This window comes from Nuphar pumila, chromosome 4 (genome assembly GCF_984573655.1).
Source record: "Nuphar pumila chromosome 4, dmNupPumi1.hap1.1, whole genome shotgun sequence".
NCBI classification, from domain to species: domain Eukaryota; kingdom Viridiplantae; phylum Streptophyta; class Magnoliopsida; order Nymphaeales; family Nymphaeaceae; genus Nuphar; species Nuphar pumila.
The window spans coordinates 106,667,805-106,690,767 of NC_143252.1; the positions used below are offsets into that span (position 1 = coordinate 106,667,805).

Sequence of the window (22,963 nt, forward strand, 5' to 3'; positions counted from 1 at the left end):
CTCATTTTTGTTTGTCTTTTTCACTTTTAGTTTTCTTTCTTAATTTATTTACTTCTTCAATTGGAATTGCTACTCTTATTCTGAATTTGGATCCGTGATTAAATGAGGGAAGATTTGGCTAGAAAACAGTTACAGTGGTCCACTCAACTTTATAGCGTGGCTCAACTGTGGCCTTCAACGGGATCATGCTAGTGCAATATAGACCTAATTTTCAGCTCAAATAAAGCAAATTACTACATACTAATTGAGTTGTGTGGACTTTATTCTTTCAGTTGTAAAGTCCATCAAAATTCAACACCTAGGTTGGAGAAGAATGTTAGTTGTGCGCGTATGGATAAGAGAGAGAGAGAGAGAGAGATGCATCACACTGAAGAAAGCAGAGAGCTGCATGAAAATAGAAAAGCAACTGAAACAGAAAATGACAACTTTTTCAATTATTCCAAATAAGAGAATTTTTGAAATGAAAGTTTAACTAAAAAGTGTGATTTTGAATAAGAAAAATTCCTTCACCTGAGGGGTGGAGAATGTTTTTCTATTAAAAATTAATTTTGATTAGGGCAACCATTCACTCACTACGCATCTCATCCCATGGGTTGCCACAAGAGAGCTTCCTCCATCTTCATCTTCCTCTCATCCACCACCATTTCCAGGTCCCTTTCTCTCTCTCATTTTTCTCATATTTTTCATTCCATTTTTCTCATGCTATACATGAAAAAAATTTCATTTAAAAAAGTTATCACAATTAAACTTTTTATAGGCAAAATTTTCTTTTCCTGTGAGAATTTTTCTCGCTTTCAAATGTGTCAATAAGACATCAAAAGATATTGGGTTAACACCCATAATTATAGTACAGCTTTTGTATGAACCTTTACACTCTAACTATGCTTTTCTCTTCCAAGAGAAGAAACAAGAGGAAAAGAAACTAAAGCAGTACAACTCTTGAGAAACTACAGATCCTTTCTTCAGGTAGACTTGAAAATCTGTGTGTCTATACGCACAGGGAACCTAGCCTCACAAAATTCCTCGACTTCAGATAGAAATGGTAGATAAGCCAAGAAAAATTATTCATGCAAATTATTCGTTGGATCATCAACCTTCTTCTGACGTCTTTGCTGTGTTTCCCTGAGCTCTCACCCTCTTCTTATCCCTCCAATTTTCTCCCCACATTTTGGCCTCAGCAACTGCTCTCTCTCTATCCAAATCCCTGTTGTGGTTTCTGGGCTCTTTGGGAGAATCATCTCTGTCTGATTCATCCAATACCCACTTAATAGCAGAGGCACCACCCTCATTTTTTGCTATCCTTCCTCCTTTATCCCCAGCAGCACCAACTCCCCTGCTCCTTCTCTCATCCCTAACAGCTCTGTTGCTTTGAGGAGCATTGGGGTCGTAAGCTTGGTTTGCCAAGTAGGATAGAGCTGTGACCACATCCCCAATCATTGGACGTGTCGCTGCCTGTTCTTGGAGACACATTGCAGCCACTGCAAGCGCTTGGTACAAGCCTCGCATTGGGAACTGGCCTTGTAATCGTGGATCAACCATTTTTGCAAATTTCCGGCGATCATTGAACAGTGGGCGAGCCTGCAAGGAGAAAACATATCAGAACCAGTTATCAAAGTTAAAGATGAAGGAAAAAAAAGGAACAGAAAAAACTGGTATCGTTAGGCACTTGGTTTTACAATAAACATATCAAGTATACATGCTCATCAAGTTGATACTGCAAACCTAGGATTCCATAAGAAAATTGACTATGGAATACTAGATATGTGAAAGTTGAGGCTTATAGTGACGCCAAAATGAATAAAAAGAAACCACTGACAGCTGATAATAGTAAATGATGGAGGACATTAAAGCGAAGTTATTACCAGGTATAAAGGCATATTTATCATGGGATTAGATCATTAGAAGTTAGGAACTTCAGAAGTAAATAACAAAGAACATGCAAAAAATTTCCAGCAACAGAATTAATCGCTAAACCAGCCTTAGGCAAACAAGAGAGCAACTAACCAGGAGAGAAGAATGCTAAATCAATAGTGGACATGATCTCTTTTTTGTGCTTTTCAGAGAGAGAGAGAGAGAGAGAGAGAGAGAGAGAGAGAGAGAGAGAGGACATAATCTTCAGTCACTGACTTAATGCATGTTACAAAAATGATAAGAGAGACCTTACAATGGTTTCAATACCATGTAGGAACCATTAGGTGCAACTTGAAGACGAATCATCACTTCTTTGATCATATTACAGTTAGGTCTCTAAATGAGTAAACCATGAAGGGTTATAATTACAACAAATATGCATAGTGTAAGAAAAATATTGTGTGGAAGGTATCAGAACTATCAGCAGGGCCACCTTAAACTAAATCTGGCCCGTTTACTATCAGAGGGTTCCCATACACAGATTTCGAGCATTGGTTCTTGATACTAATAATAAAAACGTCAGATTCACTGAAGCAGTGTTCAGCTTTTCTTCTTCATGGTTCAGATTACAGAAAATGTATTCAGAGATTATAAAAGTATTTCTCATAATTCTCTACATGAATCATTTTCTATAAGAAAATCCAGAACCAAAAAACATTTCAACTAAATCAGAAAGTGAACTTTCACGGTGTTTTTTGAGAAAACAATTCAAGCAAAAAGAACATAAGAAAAGATACTATTGAGGTGGTTACCCATTGGACAAGATTCTGTTCAGGTTGCAACTTCTTAGGATCAATTGCCTTTCGTCCTGTAATTAGCTCAAGAAAAAACACGCCAAAACTGTAGACATCAGATTTGACAGTAAGTTGTCCAGTCATGGCATATTCAGGAGCACAGTAACCATATGTTCCCATCACCCTAGTGGAGACATGGGACTTATCCCCAGTTGGACCAAGTTTTGCAAGACCAAAATCAGATAGCTTTGGATTGAATCCTTCATCCAATAGTATGTTGGACGATTTAAAGTCTCTATATATGACAGGAGGATTTGCTTTACAATGCAAGTACTCCAACCCTTTAGCTGCACCAGCTGCAATTTTCATCCTCGTAATCCAGTCTAGTGGTTCTTTATCAGGGGGAAGATCTGCACTAAAACAATTAGACAAGAGTCACAGCAGTTGTAGCAACTGTTACTTTACCCTGAAAAAGGCCAAAAACTTCTCCATCAAGCACCATTTACAGAACAAATAAATACCCAGGTTATTTGATACTTCTGAAGTTATCTACTAAACTCTAACAAAACAAAGGTGGCAAAGGCAGCAAAGCATGCTCAGATTCCTCAGATTGTCATCGACAGCCAAAGCAACATCACCAAATAGCAGAAAGTATTCAATAAACTATATCATCATCACAACTAAGGGGTGTCAACGGATCAGGTTTGGTTCGGACCCAGGTGGAACCAGACCTGGTCCCGATTTTCGGGTATGGCATTGGGTCCGGACCCGGATCTAATCGGATCCACCCTAAGAGAAACCATACATGTACCCGATAAGAACTACATGAACCAGACCCAGGCCATACCCAGTAAAACAATATTTTTTATCATTTTTACATTGAAAATTTGCTGGTCTTAATCGGAACTCAGGTCGGGCGACTCGGGCCCGGGTCTGGTATGAATTTTCACAAACTATACCTGGGTCCATGTATTAATTGGACCTTTGGGTCCAGACCCGGATCCTTATCGGGTCTTCTTATTTATCACCATACCTGGACCCTATAGGGTTTGGTATGGTTTGGGTCCGGGTAAACCTTGTAATGAAAAGAGGCGGAAGCACCAATAGAGCAAATGTCACTCTTAAAGAGTGACCACTAAAGCCAAGAACACAAACACCAAATGTGCACACACAAAAACTCTCAAATATGGAAATGACTTAAAGTCATAAGTTGGATATTATTGAAGAAGAGAAGAGAGAGGGGTATAAACCCATACATTTAAGAGGGGAAGACCTCCTCTATTTATAGAGGAGGGAAGCACTAAAGGAACCACAAGGGGGGGGCTCCCTTGTAGTCGTTGGGAGCCCCAACGGTCAGAAATCTGACCGTTGGAGCCCCAACGACTACAAGTGTGGGGCCCCCTTGTGGTCATTTCAAAAAAGGAAAAATAAAGGGAAAAAAAAGAAAAGGAAAAAGGGAAAAAGAGAAAAAATAAAAAAGAGAAAAATACATAAGTGGTTTTACAAGAATACCCCTATCGGGTATTTATCTAAATGAGAAATAATATATATATACATATATGTATATACATATACTTATATATATACGGATGTATATATATATATATATATATATATATTTTAACACGCCCCCTCAAACTTTACGGGGAGAAGACCGAAAGTTTGCTAAGGAGGAACATAAATCGTGGAGTTGGAAGCGCTTTGGTGAAGAAGTCAGCCAGCTGATATTCTGAAGTAACATATGGTAACGAAATAGTCCCTCTGAGATATTCGTCTCGAACATAATGGCAATCCATCTCGATATGCTTTGTCCGTTCATGAAAGGTGTGATTGCTGGCAATGTATATCGCACTTTTGTTGTCACAGCAGAGCTTGGTAGGAGTGGAAATGAGAACGCCCATGTCGGCAAGGAGACTTCTGAGCCATACGATTTTCATAGTTGTCATCGCCATAGCCCGATACTCAGCTTCAGTAGATGATAAGGAGACTTTCTGCTGCTTCTTACATCTCCACGAGATGAGAGATTCTCCTAAAAAAATACAAAGACCCGTAATTGAGATACGATCATTGGGATTGCCTCCCCAATCAGCATCAGTAAAAGCAGTCAATTCAAGAGATGAGGAAGAGGATAAGAAGAGTCTCTTTGAGATGGTATTTTTGATATATCGCACAATTCTCATTACGGCCGCCATATGAACTGTGGTAGGTGCGTGCTGGAACTGGCTTGCTGCATGAACCGCATGAGCTATGTCAGGACGGGTGATGGATAGATAAGTGAGGGATCCAATTAATTGACGGTAGGGAGTTGGATCTTCAAGAAGAACACCATCTTCAAGTCTAAGTTTTGCATTGATAACTTTTGGAGTCTCAACTTTCTTTTCGTCAGATATTCCTGATTTGGTACAAATTTCAGCAGCTAACTTCATCTGAGATAAGATGTATCCACGTTCGGAATAAGCCACTTCAATACCTAAGAAATATCGTAAATAACCAAGGTCAGACATATCAAAGGTATCTTTTAGCATAGTCTTAACATCATTTACTCCCTTTTTGTCATTCCCAGTGATGATCATATCATCAACATACAACAGAAGCATAATAATGGAGTCACCTGTTCTCTTCACAAAAAGAGCAGTGTCAGTATAACAAGAAGAAAAACCTAAATTTATTAATACGTTACTAAACCTATCATACCAAGCTTTAGGTGCTTGCTTAAGACCATATAAAGCCTTTTTTAATTTCAAAATTTTTCCATTTAAATCCATACCTGGAGGTGGTTCCATATACACTTCTTCATTTAAATTACCATTCAAAAAGGCATTTTTAACATCAAGTTGAAAAATTGGCCATTTTTTAACTGCGGCTATAGCAATAAGAGCTCGAACACTAGTCATTCGAGCAACGGGGGCAAATGTTTCATCATAATCTACCCCATACTCTTGGGCATATCCTTTGGCTACCAACCTAGCCTTATATCTTTTCAATGAACCATCACTTTTAGTTTTCACTTTAAAAACCCATCTACATCCAATGGGTTTCTTGCCATTGGGAGGATCAATGATTTCCCAAGTTTGTGCCTTTTTGAGGGCATTAAGTTCAAGTTGCATAGCATCATTCCAATGAGCATATTGCTTAGCATCATTGTAATGAGATGGTTCATGAAAAGAGTGAAGAGCAAGAAGACATGCTCGAAAATTAGGCGAAAAAGAATCATAAGAAACAAACCTATTTGGTATTTTAGAAATTCGATTTGACCTTCTTTGAGAAGTCTCTTCGATGGACTCATTTTGGGAAAATCTTTCAAGGGCACAAGGAGGATTCCTTTCATTCCTTCTAGAGTAGACTTGTATTTGTCTTGAACCATTTTCTTCTAAGTTTTGATCATCGCTTGGATGTTCAACAAGATCTTCACCAAGGAATTCATTAGGATCAATATGATCATCTTTAGGCAATAAGTCAAATAAGAATGAATAATCGATATTTTCATTTGGTTGGGGCGAAAAACCACTTTCCTCTTCAAGAAATGTGACATCTTTAGAAATATAAAGCTTGTTTTTAAGTATGTCAAAACATCGATATCCTTTTTGTTTTTCGCCATATCCCAAAAAAATGCATTCAATAGCCCTAGGGGAGAGTTTATCATTCTTGTGGGTTAAAACAAAGCATTTGCATCAAAAAATTCTTAGTCTTTTATAATCGGGAGACATGTTGTAAAGTTTTTCAAAAGGAGAAAGATTTTTCAAGGAGGACGAAGGAGTTCTATTGATAAGATACGCAGAGGTTAGAACCGCCTCGGCCCAGAAAGATTTTGGAATGTTTCTTGAGATCAATAACGTTCTTGTAGTCTCTATTATGTGCCTATGCTTTCTTTCCGCAAGGCCATTTTGTTGTGGAGTATTGGGGCAAGAACGTTGGTGAAGAATTCCATTTTCTTTCAAATAGGTTTGAAAATCATTGGACATATATTCGCCTCCCGAATCGGATCTAAGAATAGATAGATTTCCCAAAAATTGGTTTTTGACCATTGCATGAAATTCTTTAAAGAAGGAAAAAACTTCGGATTTACGACTTAGGAAGTAAATCCATGTGAATCGAGTAAAATCATCAATAAATACCACGTAATACGAAAAACCACCTTTAGACAAAATAGGGGAAGGTCCCCACACATCGGAAGGAATAAGTTCAAATGGCCGAGTGGTAAAGTAACTTCTTTGTGGAAATGGAATAGCTTTAGATTTCCCAAAAATGCAATCTTTACAAGTCATGTGATTGTCTTTACAAGTATTGTTCAAAAACGGAAAAAGAGACATTTTTACAAAATTTGGATGGCCAAGTCTCTCATGCCATATTCCAATACTTTTGTCCTTTACAAGATTGCATGATGGCTTAGATGGAAGAGTCAAAAAATCCATAAAATAGAGGTCACCCCTTCTATGGCCTTGCCCAATCAGCTTCCCTGACTGGAGATCCTGCACGGTGCAATCCTTGGGTGAGAAAGAGACTTGGCATCCATGATCGGTAATTTGAGATACGGAAAAAAGGTTTAAATTTATTTTAGGAACGATTCTTACTTTAGGAACAAAAAAGTTTTTAAAATTAAGAGATCCAATACTTTCAATTTTTAATGATGTACCATCGGCGGTTGAAACACAAGAAGATATAGGATCGGAAAAAACGTTTGAAAGAGAATTTTTATGAGATGTCATATGAAAAGAAGCACCGGAATCTAGTATCCACATACCTGGAGGAGATGAAGAGTAGGCAATGGCGGCCCCGGATGTTGAAGGAGAAGCCTTGAGTAGATGTTGGAGAGCTTCGGAGATGTGATTTAGAGTTTCTTTGATATCTCCTTCTTTTGTGCAATCTTCCTTCTTTGGAGAATCTTCTCCAACGGCGGCAACTTTTCCTTTAAGCTTTGGGCAAACCGGTCTTATGTGCCCCGGTTCATTACAATAATGGCATATAATCCCCTTTCTAGGTCCATAGTTATTTTTGTTAAAGTGGGGAGGTCTATATGCTTTAACATTAGATACGGGCTTAGTAACGGCTAAAACATCATCACTCTTAATGCTCAAACCAAGCCGAGTTTCTTCTTGACATATCTCGGCAAGGGCGTCTTCAATAGGTAGGGCTTTGCTTCTATGGAGAAGAGATGCCCTAACTTGTTCAAATTCCGGGCGAAGACCATGAAGGAATTGAAAAAAGTGCTCATTTTCAATTTGTTCCCTTCTTAGCTCAATATCTTGAGAAGCAACCCACTTAGGCTCAAGAAGAGCAAGCTCATCCCAAAGGGGGGTTAGAGAGCTAAAATAGTCCCGGACACTCATGTCCATTTGTTTGGTAGAACGGATTTTCTCTTGACAAAAAAATTGTCGAGCAAGATCCTTTTGGGTATACATACCCTTAAGGAAAAACCAAGCCTCATTGGCCCTTCTAAATTTGGCAATATTAGCACAATTTTTAAGATCAACATTGTTCATGAACCATGCCAAAATTTTGTTTGGCATGGTTACTTTCCCAATCCTCAATTTTGGATTGATGTTCATTAATGGCTTTGATGCGCTCATCGCCATCTAAAGCCTTCTCAATCTCGTTTTCCATTTTGGTGAGAACAAGAGAGGGTTCGGGAGTAGTTCCCATAACAAAACCCCAAAGTTTCTTACCTCTTAGGTGATTTTCCATCGCGGAGGCCCACATGAGGTAGTTGGACCCATTTAGCTTAAAAGAGAGCTCCACTTTAGAGTCACGTTCCATCGGCACCAACTATTCTTCTCTTCTTCAAAAAACTTTGAGAGGCACGCGTTCCAAGATGACAAAAGAGAAGCCCAATCACCAACCGAGCTCTGATACCATGTAATGAAAAGAGGCGGAAGCACCAATAGAGCAAATGTCACTCTTAAAGAGTGACCACTAAAGCCAAGAACACAAACACCAAATGTGCACACACAAAAACTCTCAAATATGGAAATGACTTAAAGTCATAAGTTGGATATTATTGAAGAAGAGAAGAGAGAGGGGTATAAACCCATACATTTAAGAGGGGAAGACCTCCTCTATTTATAGAGGAGGGAAGCACTAAAGGAACCACAAGGGGGGGGCTCCCTTGTAGTCGTTGGGAGCCCCAACGGTCAGAAATCTGACCGTTGGAGCCCCAACGACTACAAGTGTGGGGCCCCCTTGTGGTCATTTCAAAAAAGGAAAAATAAAGGAAAAAAAAAGAAAAGGAAAAAGGGAAAAAGAGAAAAAATAAAAAAGAGAAAAATACATAAGTGGTTTTACAAGAATACCCCTATCGGGTATTTATCTAAATGAGAAATAATATATATATACATATATGTATATACATATACTTATATATATACGGATGTGTATATATATATATATATATATTTTAACAAACCTGACCCGTTGACACCCCTAAACACAACCATAATTGTGGAGGACAAGCATTTGTAAATATAACCATAATTACATAGACAAAGACGTTTGCTTAGTATATAAAACACAAGACAGAAAATTGAGTGGACTATATATATATATATATATATATCCCACGCCAATATGAAATTAGTAACCAAGCAAATGCACATTGGAAGTTTAATTGAACTGTTCAATACAAAAGCCAACATTTAAAAGCTGTAAACAAGGTCACACTGTCTCAATGTGTACCAGCAAGGTCACACTGTCTCAACTCAATGTGTACGTATGATTTAATTGGAAGTTTCATGAACTGTTCAATAAATAAAAAGGCCAACATTGTAGTTCAACCATCACTACCAGAACAACAGTTCAGTTTTCCCAACATGTTCACCTCTTCAACATCATCATAACAGTAGAAACCAAATGAAAATTCGATAATATTTCAGATGGTACCTAAAAACACATCTAAAACCCAAGTTCACCATGGTTAGTTTTGTGTACTTATAATTTGTATACTATAATGATAAAGTGCTTGCTGTTAGCATCCACCATAAATGTTAGACATGAATGGACTGTTCAACAGGCAGCTTTTTGTCTTGTATGATCTACATGATAAGAGATTAGAGATGCACAACTGTTTGGCTTTGCACAATAAAATAAGTGGAATTTCTTCTTTAAATTCAACCCCAAAGATTATAAGCACAACTGAAATGAACCATCGACTGAAAAGATTGAAGAGAGGAAACAAAACAGTAGGTAAAACATGGTGTCAAAGGGCAAGCAGCAAATCCATTCCCTCCCCCCCCCCCCAAAAAAAATAAATAAATAAATAAATAATAAGGGAACTGTTTGCATCAATTGTTTACTGTTATTTTAGATTTTATTAGCCACCAGTTGAAACAATTAAAACATTTAATATTTTAGTAGATGTAATCACACTGAAAGAAAAAGGGAAGGAAAGCAATGATTCCAATGCAGCAAAAGTTGTGGATTAATGGATTCAGTAAGCAGAATTGTGTGAATTCCACCACATGACATAGATGACCCTTGCATATATCCAATTAGTGGCATGCTAAGCATAAACCTATGATTCAACCTATCATAATATGGATAAGTAAGATCTGTTGGAGAGTGAAGACCTCCACATTCACCTGTGCAGGAAAGAGAAAAACGAGAAGAAGGGGCTGCAAAACACGTCTGTTGATTTCAGCGTGTTTCTCATTCTATTAAAGGTTTAATATATAACTAATACATAACCTTTTTTTAGGGTACTAAAATACCCTCTAATAATATACATATTTACAACACACATTCATCACTTTGGATCTGGATCCGATCCATTACAGAAATCGGGTTCAGACCCGACTTAGATTAGAGAACCAAAAACGACTTCTTTTCAGCCTCCCTCAAGTTGTGCACGGTCCTGGACCATAAACAACTTGCCTTTTAGAAACCAGAATTTGTCTTTTGTCAGTCCTTTGGTGAATATATCTGCAACTTGCTCTTCAGTTCGCACAAACACAGGTTCAATCTCTTTCTCCTCAACCTTCTTTCTGACGAAATGCTGATCAATCTCAATATGCTTTGCTCGACTGTGATAGATGGGGTTAAAGGACATATTGATGGCACTTTGACTATCACACACCAGGAGTGAACGAACAATCGGTTCTCCCATCTCTGTTAAGAGATGTCTTATCCACGTAGCCTTAGCAGTCGCAGCAACCATCGATCTGTACTCAGCCTCTGTACTTGACCTAGCGACTGCCTTTTGCTTTCTACTACTCCAAGAGACCATGTTGAATCCAATGAAACTACAATAACCAGATACAGACCGTCGTTCATCTGGGTCACCTGCCCAATCAGCATCAGCATATATAATGATTTCATGGCCACCTTTATTTAATTCACTTTTCCTATACACCAGCCCATCACCAACAGTACCCTTTAGATAATGAAGTATTCGCTTAACTGCCTCCATGTGCGATGTATGAGGTTCATGCATAAACTGAGATACTTGATTCACCGAATAGACTATGTCAGGTCTGGTAAAGGTCAGATATTGTAACATGCCCACAATGCTGCGATATCTAGTGAGATCCTTATATAGATCCCCTTCTTTAGAACTCAATTTTTGATGGACGATGCTTGGGGTTGCCAATGACTTACAATCTTTCATGCCTGCTCTACTGAGAATATCCATCGTGTATTTGTGTTGAGTAAGAGTAAGTGTATCACACGTTTTATCAACTTCTACTCCAAGAAAATATCGTAGATCACCGAGATCTTTCATTTTGAATCTCTGATTTAATATATTCTTTACCTCCTCAATATGGCTTCTGTAATTCCCTGTGATGATAATATCATCGACGTATATTAGCAGAAGAGTGGTTACATCTCTTTCATTGTAGATGAATAATGAGTGATCTAGAAGAGACCGAGAGAAACCGTGCTTCTGTATCTCCAACGAAAAACTCTCGAATCAGGACCGAGAAGCTTGCTTCAATCCATATAAAGCTCTTTTCAACTTGCATACATAATGATTGGCATCTCGTTCTGCATACCCGATGGGTTGTTCCATATAGACCTCCTCTTTTAGGTCCCCATGTAAAAACGCATTTTTAACATCTAACTGGCTCAACGTCCATCCATGTTCAATGGCAAGACCCAACACAATACGAATGGTTCCCATCTTAATAACAGGGTTGAAGGTTTCATCAAAATCTTGTCCTTGTTATTGTGTGAACCCTTTGGCTACAAGTCTAGCTTTATACCTTTCAATGCTCCCATCTGGTTTATATTTTATCTTGTATACCCATCTCGACCCAACTACATTCCTATCTAGTGGTCTAGGCATAATTTCCCAGGTACCACATTCATGTAAAGCTTTCATCTCTTCATTCATTGCTTTGATCCATCTTCTAGAGTTGGCAGCTAGATAAAAGGTGAGGGGTTCATCCTCTTTATTTATGGATGTTAGGAACAATTGAAAATCCAATGAAATTTTTTTATAACTAACCCACCTGTCAAGCGGATGTCGGGCCCACGTGGATCTTCTGATGTTGTCCAACATATGTGGAGCGGAGGTAGAAGGACCAGAATCATTATTACAAGAAGAGGATGAGGGCTCTTGCTCCTTTTCTCGCCAGGTGTATACAATACCTTTATACTTTGCTGGCTCCAAGTTTTGTATGGTAACCTCTTCTGTTTGGGATATATTTGATGACACCTGACATATTTCCCTCTGGCTGCAATCTGCAGAACAATCTTCTCTAGCATTAGAGAAGAGTTCTGAATTTAACCATGGATCGTACACCTCAACACTTGGACCTGAACTAGCAGTATAAGAACTTGGATCAACAGGCTGATTGTCAAAGTTCATCTCGTCAAAAACGACATTCCTCGATATTTTGACGTGTTTGCTCAATGGATCATAACACCTATACCCCTTATAGTCTTCAACATATCCCACGAACCTGCATTTCAATGCTTTGTCCTGAAACTTATTTCTCAATGAGTTATCAACGTGAACATAGCAGACACATCCAAACACACGTAAATCATGGTAGTCAGGGTGTATTCCAAATAAAGAGAAGAAAGGAGACTTATTTTCTAAAATGGTCATGGGAAATCGATTTATCACATGAACTGTGGAGTGGAAACCTTCTGTCCATAGAGTGATAGGTAAATTAGTCCCGTGCAGCATGCTCATTGCACTCTCAACAATATGTCGATGCTTTCTCTCTGCAATTCCATTCTGTTGAGGTGTATGTGGGCAAGACACTCTTCTCTTTATCCCATTATGTTGAAGGAAACTAACAAAATCACTGGAAGAGAATTTCCCTCCTCCATCGCATTGAAAATTGAGTATATTGGTAGAGAAATGATTTTTGACAAAGGAATGAAAATTTTGGAGCAATCCAAAAATTTTTGATTTATGTTTCATGAAGAATATCCAAGTATAGCGGGAATAACTATCAATGAAGATGAGGTAATATTTGCTACCAGAAACAGAAGCAAATGGGGCAGGGCCCCACACATCAGAACATATGGTCTCAAAAGGCCTTGAAGCTCTCTTATTAATTAAATTGAAAGGCAAAACATGACTCTTACATAAATGACAACTAGGACATTTTATTTCACTGGCTTCTGAACTCAGACTGGACTTAGGAATGAAATTATTCGAGACAAGTTTTTCAATAAAATGACGACCACAATGACCCAAACCACTATGCCAAAGGGTTGACTTATTACATTCAGATATGGCAAACACATATTTAGAAGGAACAAAAGACGAATATTGAGGCTTCAAGGATGAATCAGCAGAATGAACAACGAAGGAAGGATCTTCTTGGAAGATGTACATGTTGCCTCGTCTCTTTCCTTCAACGAATGTCTCCCTCGTGCGAAGATCCTTGACATAAACAGAAGAGGGAGTAAATTCAACTGAGGCATTAACATCATCAACAAGTTTTGATACAGAAACAATGTTCTTCTGGATATTAGGAGCATGAATAACATTTGAAAGATTAAGAGAAGACTTGGACATGGGTATAATGGCATTTCCAATATGCGAGATGAAGTGATGGGAACCATCTCCTGTGACTATGCTACTCTTACCAACATAAGGGTTAAGATTTAAGAGTTTACCCGCATCACCTGAGACGTGTGTCGCTGCTCCGGAATCGACGTACCAAATGCCTTTATCATTTTGTTTCATATTTAAGCCTGCTAAGGCTGCCAATAACAACTCTTTTACTTCTTCGTCCTTCTTAGCCTCAGCTTGTGGAGTTTTTCACTTATTTTGAGGATTGAACCAACAATTTACCTTAATATGTCGTTTCTTATTGCATAGGAAGCAGGTAGGAATAGGTCTTTGTCCCTGTATATTGGGCGATGGAAGGATACCATGACCACTAAAGACATTTCTCCCTTGTCCTCCCTTTCCTCGAAGAGAATTTCATCCTCTGCCTCTGCCATAAGTCAGTCCCGTGGCCAGCACATCTTGAGTTCCTGAATGAACATGGGTGTCCTCAGAGAACCCTTTTAGGGTCATTTCATACTGTAATAGTTTTGCACGAAGATCTTCAAATTTTGGAAGTTTTGGGAGACACAACAAGGATGTCACCAGAACATGATAGTCCGGCCCTAATCCACTCAAGGTCTACTGCACTTTGTCTTTATCACTGACGAGACATCCCACAATAGCTAGTTGATCTGTAATGCCTTTCATTTTATTCAGGTACTCCATAATAGACATCGAATCTTTCTTCAACATTTGAAATTCTCGCTTGAGAAACACAATTCTTGCTTCAGAGATCTGTGAATATGTCTGCACTAACTTGTCCCACAACTCTTTGGCTGAATAATCATCGGGAATGACAACAAGAACTTCCTGTGAGAGTGTTGATGTGATGTATGCCACTAATGCTTGATCCTTTTTCATTCAGGCGACATAATCTGGATTTTTGAGAAGAACGATGGATTGTGCCCCCTTTATCGTCTGTCTTTTCTTGCAAGGTGAATTCTGGAGGGATTGCGACTGATCCATCCAAATGACCAGAGAGATCCTGGCTCCTTATAAAAGGAACAATCTGCCTTTTCCAAGTCAAGAAGTTGGAATTGTTCGGCCTTTCAGAGACCAATTGGCTAAGGAAGTTGGAGGAAAGGCCTGACTGTGGGAAGGTTGAGTCCATTGGTAAAAGAAGATGAAGAGAAAAATCTGAATCAAACAAAAAATTCAGTCACCCGAGCCTTTTTTTTTTAAACAGGCTTATTAAACTCGGGTATGACCAGATGGGTAACTGATTAAACAGTTTTCGAGACACAACTTGAAAATCGCACAGAGGAATATGAAAAAGGTGAAACAGAATATTGCAAATTGTGGCAGCACAATATTGATCTTTGAATGTATAGTATTCAGACTTAAAGCACTTCAATAATGAATATCAAAACGTGGAAGTGGTTTCAGATCTGATAAACATGAAAATAGGACAATTAATAACTCAAAAAGAAAAGAGGAAACACCACAAGCATTAATCTTAACGACTAAATACGCAGATTTAAGTGAACACCTCTGGGGCAGTTAACTGATTATAGAACAATCAGTTCTGAAGAGGATAATGGCACGTCTCGACAAAACAGAAAGAAAAATGGCTGAAGAGGTTTACCAGATTTAAAAGGCACGCTGAGAGGTTACCAGATTTGAAAGGAAGGAGGAGACGTACCCAGAGGTCGGCTTATCGGATCTGAAAGGAAGTCGAGCTCTTACCAGGGCCGAAGGCGAATAGGGACACGCACGCAGAGTTCACGCACGCAGAGGTCGGGTTACCAGGAAGAAACACGCACGCAGAGTTGGAGTTGGATAGGAGCGATCTTTCTGGAAGACAATCTCAGGCCCAGCATTCAACGCTGCTATGATACCATGTTGGAGAGTGAAGACCTCTACATTCACCTGTGCAGGAAAGAGAAAAACGAGAAGAAGAAGGGGCTGCAAAACACGTCTATTGATTTCAGCGTGTTTCTCATTCTATTAAAGGTTTAATATATAACTAATACATAACCTTTTTTTAGGGTAGTAAAATACCCTCTAATAATATACATATTTACAACACACATTCATCACTTTGGATCTGGATCCGATCCATTACAGAAATCGGGTCCAGACCCGACTTAGATTAGAGAACCAAAAACGACTTCTTTTCAAGATCAACCTCCTAAGCAAAAAAAAAATCCAAAATCACCATAAGATGAACTCCAAAATAAGGGAAGTGTTTGGATCAATCTATTGAAGTGCTGATTACGTGCAGCCCAAGATTTAGCCCCTCAATGTGGATAAGTATGATCTGTGAAAAGTCACACACAATCAAGTTTCCAAATAACTTGATATTCAAAACATATGCCAACACAAAATAGCATTAAAAGCTTCACACCACAAGAAAGAAGAAGTGCTTCAAATGCACTGTGTTATTGCAATGAGGGGATAAAACCCTTTCATATATATATATATATATATATATATATATATATATATATATATATATATATAAATGGGTTCATTGCCCTTATTTATAATGCATTACACTTTGAAAGAGTCGTTGGGCTATTCCCAACAGCTCTAATTAAAGTTGTTGGGAATCAGCCCAACGGCTCACAGTCAGTGGTTGACCGTTGTACACTGTACACAGTCAGCTACTGACTATGTACAGAAAGGAAACAAAAACTGAAAAAGAAAAATAAATAAAATGAGAAATTACAAAAATAAGAAAATAAAAATTACAAGAATATACATATATACTTTAAATATGTATTTATATACATATACATACTCTTATATTAAGAAGAGTATGTATATATATATATTCAAGTATATACATATATGTATTATTTTCTAACAGTCTCCCTCAAGCTTATGGTGACATCAACGAAAGTTTGTCAAGTAAAAAGTTGAATCTTGGTAAGCACAGTGTCTTGGTGAAAAAATCTGCAAGTTGATATTCTGATGTCACGTAGGGAAGATCAATAATCTTCTTTAAATATTATTCACGAACAAAATGACAATCCATCTCTATATGCTTGGTTCTTTCATGAAACGTATGATTTCGAGCAATGTATATGAAGCTCTTGTTGTCACAGCATAATCTTATAGGATTCTGAAGATGAATTCCCATATATGAAATTAGTTGTTGGAGTCACACGATTTCCATAGTAGTAGTTGTCATTGCTTTATATTCAACTTCTGTAGATGATAGTGACACCTTTTGTTGTTTCTTGCACCTCCATGAAATCAAAGATTCACCTAGAAACACACAAAAACCAGTTGTTGAGTGTTTATTATTTGGATCCCCTCCCCAATCAGCATCAAAATATGTAATAAGATCTAAGGAGGAAGAAGAGGATAGAAAAACTCTCTTATTTATTGTGCTTCTAATGTATTTGATAATTCTCATCGCTGCACTCATATGAGTTGATGTTGGAGCATGTTGAAATTGACTGGTTATATGTACAGCATGAGCTATGTCTGATCTTGTAATACTCAAATACATAAGAGATCCCACGAGCTTTCTGAAGGGAGTTGGATTGTCTAAAGGAACTCCATCAACCGCTCGCATTTTCATTCCAACAGTCTCTGGGGTGTCAACAACTTTATCATCCGATAGTCCTGACCTGTCAATAATATCTGAAGCAAATTTTGTTTGTGACAATATGTACCCTCTGTTAGAGTAGGATACTTCTATACCAAGGAAGTATGTTAGGAACCCAAGATCTGTCATTTCAAAAGATTTTTTTTAAAATTGTTTTACTTTCTTGATTCCTTATTTGTCACTCCCTATAATCAACATATCATCAATATATAAAAATAAAATTATAATACCTGTAGAAGAATTCTTGATAAATAAAGTTGTATCAGTGTAGCATAGTTTAAAACCATACCTTGCAATGACATTGTTAAAAGTATCAAACCAAGCTTTAGGTGCTTGTTTGAGACCATACAATACTTTTTTTAATTTAAGTACTTTACCTGAAGGAATTATCAATCCAGGTGGAACATCCATGTATACTTCCCCATTAAGATTCTCATTCAAAAATGCATTTTTAACATCCATTTGAAATATATTCCAATTTTTAATACCTGAAATAGCTACAAGCATTCGAACAGTGGTCATCCTGGCAACATGAGCAAAAGTTTCTTCGTAATCCACTCCGTATTCTTGAGAATATCATTTGGCAACTACCCTACCTTTATGCCTTTCCAATGATCCATCACTTTTGGTTTTTACTTTAAAAACCCATCTACATCCTATATTCTTCTTTCCAATAGGTAAATTTAGAATTTCCCAAGTGTTAGCTTCCTTAAGAGCATCTAATTCTATATGCATAGCTTTTATCCATTCGGGTAAATTTTTTGCTTAATTGTAACATGAAGGCTCAAAATATGAATGAATAGCTATAAGACATGCTCTATGTCTAGGAGACAATGAGCCATAAGACACAAATTTATTTAGAATTCTTGAGGTTCGTTCAAATCTACGAATGGTGGTTTGTTCTGAAGGAATTTCTAATGCTTCATTGTTACTTTGATTTACACTTCCATTTGTTGCATTTTGATTTCTTCTAGTGTATACTATTGGTTCAACTGTTGTTCTATCTTCAATAGGAGATTCTACATAACTATTTTCATCATTAGACAACAGTTTAAACAAGAAAGAATAATCCGAATTTATGTCTTGTGACGTGTTTCCTTCAAATCCACTTTCATTTTCAATAAAATTAATATTTCTTGAGACAAGAAGTTTATCATTTTTGATATCGTAGCATTTAAATCCTTTTTGTGTTTCAGAGTAACCAATGAACACACAGGGGATAGCCTTAGAGGCTAGTTTTGTTAAATTATGTATTCAACCATGTAATCTATTATATATATATATAAGGTAATACATATACATATATTAATATATATGTATATGTATCTACTTATTATATATATATATATAATATATTTTTCCTAATAGTAGTCATAGGGGTAGTTTAGTCTTTTTACGCATATTCAATTTCTTGAATATGATTGTAATTTATTTTTACAATTTCCTTTTTTCTTTTTCTTAAATCCTTTTTTTATTTTTTATGTACTTTACCTTGGGGGGGGGGGGGGCAACACACTAGTCGTTGGACCCCCTCCAACAGTCACATTTGTGACTGTTAGAGGGGCTCCAACGACTATGTGTGGAGCCCCTCCCAAGGCTCTCTCTTGCCCTATAAATAAGGGCTTCCTCCCTTGTATTTGTATGCTTGTGGGATTATAGCCCAAGCTCTTTTAGTGAAACTTATGACTTTTGGGTTCGCATTTGTGCATTTGTGAGTTTGTGTTGTGCTCTTTGTGCACAAGTGTTCTTGTTGTGCATGTATGCTCACTTTTGTTTTCAAGAATATTATAATATTGTTCTTGGTATCTTGTTGGAGATACTTTTACATGGTATCAAAGCCACGTTGGTGATAAAGGATCGTGGATTTATTTGTTTTTCGAGTGCCTCGAAAAGCATGCCTTCGGACATTTAAAGATTGAAGTGGTGGAGCTTGCTTCTCAAATATTTTGGAAGAATCTTGTGCAAGAGCTTAAAATCTTGTGTTGGTGTGTATTTCTTCCTCCCTCTTTACTCCTTAATGGGTGAAAAAAAGTCTCATTTTGCTCTCGGCTTTAAGCTAAATAGATCCAACTATCATGTTTGGGCCGGGAACATGGAGGCTCATATAAAGGGGAAGAGTCTATGTGCAAGGCACAATCCCCGAACCCGAACCGAAAATTACCATTGTTAACGGGGGTGAAATCAAAATTCTCGATGGAGAAGAAAGAACCAAAGCTCTTGAAGAGTACTCAAAAAAGCATGAAGAATGGAAAATGACAAATTTTAAAATCCTCTCTTGGATTTTTTCCTCCGTAGAAACAAGAATCAATGCAAATATCATCAAGTTCAAGAAGGCCTCTCAAGATTGGGAATATCTTGAGAAGATGTACACGTCTAGGGATCTATCCCATAAATATTATCTTCAAAAAAGGGCGCTAACGCTTCAACAAGGGAAAATGTCTATAAGAGAGTACTTTGTCGAGCTCTCTTCTATTTGGGACGAGCTTGCAATGCTCGAACCAAAATGGAGTAGAGAAGCAATAGAGCTTCTCCACAAACAATTAGAAGAAGATAGGTTCTTCAATTTTTTGAATAGGCTTAGGCCCGAATTTGAACAAATCCGGTCTTCCCTTTTATCTGCTTTAACTTCTCCTTCTCTTGAAGATGTAATTACTAAACTTAGTGGGGAAGAGACTCGCATGGGAATTAACAAGAACCATCCAAGTGTTCTTGCTACTCCTCACATTGAAGAAAATGAAGGTGCTAATGTCGTATCAAGACCGGAAAATAATTTAAAGACCTACAAGCCCCCTCACTTCAAGAATCAAAACTCAAGTGGTCAAGGAGCAAAAAGAGACTATAGCAAGCTTACATATCATTTTTGTAAAGAGTCGGGGCATATTAAACCTATTTGCCCAAAATAGAAGAAATTGCTTGCAACGGCTATGACATCTCAACCGGAGGAACGACCATCATCGTCAAATGGGTTCCTTTCTCTTCAACAAATTGTAGAAGCCCTACAACCTCTTCTCAAGGGAGGGATTTTCGGAGCTGTTATTACTACTTCCTCCCCTCCCGGTAAGACATCTTGTCTTCTAGATTCCAGTGCATCTTTTCACATGACCCCGAGTGCTTGTTCTCTTTCCGAGTTTTCTAAAAATTATCTTTCATCTTTTGTCTCAACGGCGGATGGAACACCTCTTGAAATTAAAGGAATAGGTAATTTTGAAAAACAAGATTTCTTTATTCCAAAAATTCGTCTTATACCAAAACTAAGTTTAAATTTACTTTCGGTCTTTCAACTCTTTGACCATGGTTGCAATAGAAAATTCTCCTCTAACAAATGTTAGATACAGGATCGTCGGTCCGGAAGATTGATTGGGGAAGGCTTTAGAAGAGGAGACCTCTACTATGTTGATTTTCTTCAAATTCCCAAGAATCAATTTTGTAATGTTGCTCAAAACAAAGATATTCATGTATGACATAAGAGACTGGGACATCCCAACATTATTAAAATCTCTTATTTGCCTTTTATTAAACATCTTTGTAAAGAGGATTTTGTATGTAATCAATGTATTCTTGGAAAAATCAAAAGTATACATTTCTCACAAAGATCCATGTTTATGACAAAACCCTTTGAAATTGTTCATTCCGATGTATGGGGTCCGGCTCCTGTAATATCTAAAGGAGGATTCTCGTACTATGTGATTTTTGTGGACGATTACACTAGATTTTGCTGGATATATTTGTTAAAATACATATAATTCATATATATATATATATATGCGTTTATATATATATGTAATTGTCTAAAATACCCGATAGGGGTATTTTAGTCATTTCACAAGTACCCGATAGGGGTACTTGTTATTCTTCATTTATTTTCCCCTTTAATTTTTGTAATTTATATTTTTTATTTTTATGTTTTTTGCTCACACAAAAGGGGCCCCACCATGAAGTCGATGGGGCCCCCAACGACTACATGGGGAGCCCCTAGGTGGCTCTCCTTTTAAGGCCTTATGGCCATCCCCCCTCTCCTTCATTTGTGTATATATAGGGGTGAACCCCTCTTGTATTCTTCACTCTTGAGAGCTCTCTCTCTTTTTCAATAAGAGACTTTTATATTTTTATGTTGTGTTGTCTCTTGTGGGTTTGGGTGTTAGCCCTTTTGTTTGTTCATTAGAGAATGTTGTAAGTGCTTAATGCACTCTTAGTTTTTTCGTATATTTCATTACATGGTATCAGAGCCTTGTGTATGCTCTTCTTCTTAATATAGCTAGTTGAATAGTTATATTATTGTTTTTTTGTATCTCTCTTCGTTTGTTCTTTTTTGTATCTCTCTTCGTTTGTTCTCTTGTGAGTGATTAAATGGAAGGAGAACAAAAGATTGATCTCTCCTTCATGCTCAATGGCTCCAACTACATGATGTGGGCCGCCGCCATGGAGAACAACCTCAAAGGTAAAAAACTTTGGGGATATGTTATGGGCACCATTCCGGAACCACAACTCCAACTCACTAAGATGGATGGTGATCAAGAGAAAGCTCTTGAAGGAAATGCTCGCATGAAGGCCATTGAAGATCACCAATCTAAAGTGGAAGATTGGGAAAGTAAGTATGCGAAGATTCTTGCTTGGTTCATGAACAATGTGGAGCTCAAGATTTGCGCCAACATTGCTAAGTTTCGGATGGCTAATGAAGCATGGTTCTTTATGAAAGATATGTTTACTCAAAAAGACCTTGCTCGTCAATTCTTTCTTCAAGAAAAAATCCGGACTATCAAGCAAGGAGAAATGAGTGTAAGAGACTACTATAACACTCTTGGACCCTTATGGGATGAGTTATCTTTACTAGAACCAAAGTGGGTTTCTAGTGTGGATGTGGAACTAAGAAGAGAACAAATGGAAAAAGAACACTTTTTTCAATTTCTACACGGGCTTAGACCCGAATATGAACAAGTTAGATCTTCCCTTCTTCATAGATCTAAGCCTCTTCCCTTGGAAGATGCCATAGCCGAAATATGTCAAGAAGAAACTCGTCTTGGCATGATTAAAGGAGGAGATGATGTTTTGGCCGTATCTAAACCCGGCAATCATGTAAAAACCTATAAGCCTCCACACTTTGGAAGGCAAAATAATTATAATGGCAACTATAGAAAAGCCATTTGCCATCATTGCCAAGAACCTGGTCACATAAGACCTAATTGCCCTAAGTTGAATGAAGCACCTAAAAACAAGGTTGCCTCCGTTGAAGAAGCTACTCAAAAGAAGGAGGAAACTATCAAAGGGAATGAGTCTTTTTCTCTTGCCCAACTATCGGAAGCACTACAAACTCTACTCAAGATTTCATCAACCTCGGGTGCAGCCATAGCTTCTTCCTCTCTTCCAGGTATGTCTTCTTGGATCCTTGATTCTGGAGCTTCCTTTCATATGACTCCTCTTGAAAATGAACTTTCCGATTTGTATAATAACTCTAAAAACTCCTATGTTTCAACCGCCGATGGTACATCTTTACAAGTAAAAAGTTTTTGAACCTTAAATTTTTTTAAAGATTTCTTTGTGCCAAACGTGAGAGTGGTACCTCAACTTAATCTAAATCTCCTCTCTGTTGCTCAAATATGTGATCATGGATGTGAAATTTCCTTCTCAACTACGGATTGCTCTATACAGGATCTCCGGTCCGGGAAGCAGATTGGGCAAGGCCATAGGAGGGGAGATCTTTATTACATAAGCAACTTGAAACTTCCCACCAACTCTTTTTGTAACCATGTCCAAGATAAA

The 22,963-nt window shown here is 37.7% G+C and overlaps 1 protein-coding gene across 1 annotated transcript in view; it reads right to left on the reverse strand.

Annotated features, from left to right (window-relative positions):
• Nucleotides 1-733: 733 nt before the first annotated feature.
• The window catches only part of LOC149840442 (serine/threonine-protein kinase PBS1-like), a 46,569-nt gene continuing 24,339 nt past the window's right edge, over nt 734-22,963 (reverse strand). The window contains exons 4-5 of the mRNA XM_090003160.1: nt 2,664-3,055; nt 734-1,578 (exon numbers count right to left, since the gene is read on the reverse strand). Coding sequence (XP_089859286.1) covers nt 1,090-1,578; nt 2,664-3,055 — 881 coding nt within the window. The 3' untranslated portion in view covers nt 734-1,089. The remainder of the gene's footprint in view (nt 1,579-2,663; nt 3,056-22,963) is intronic.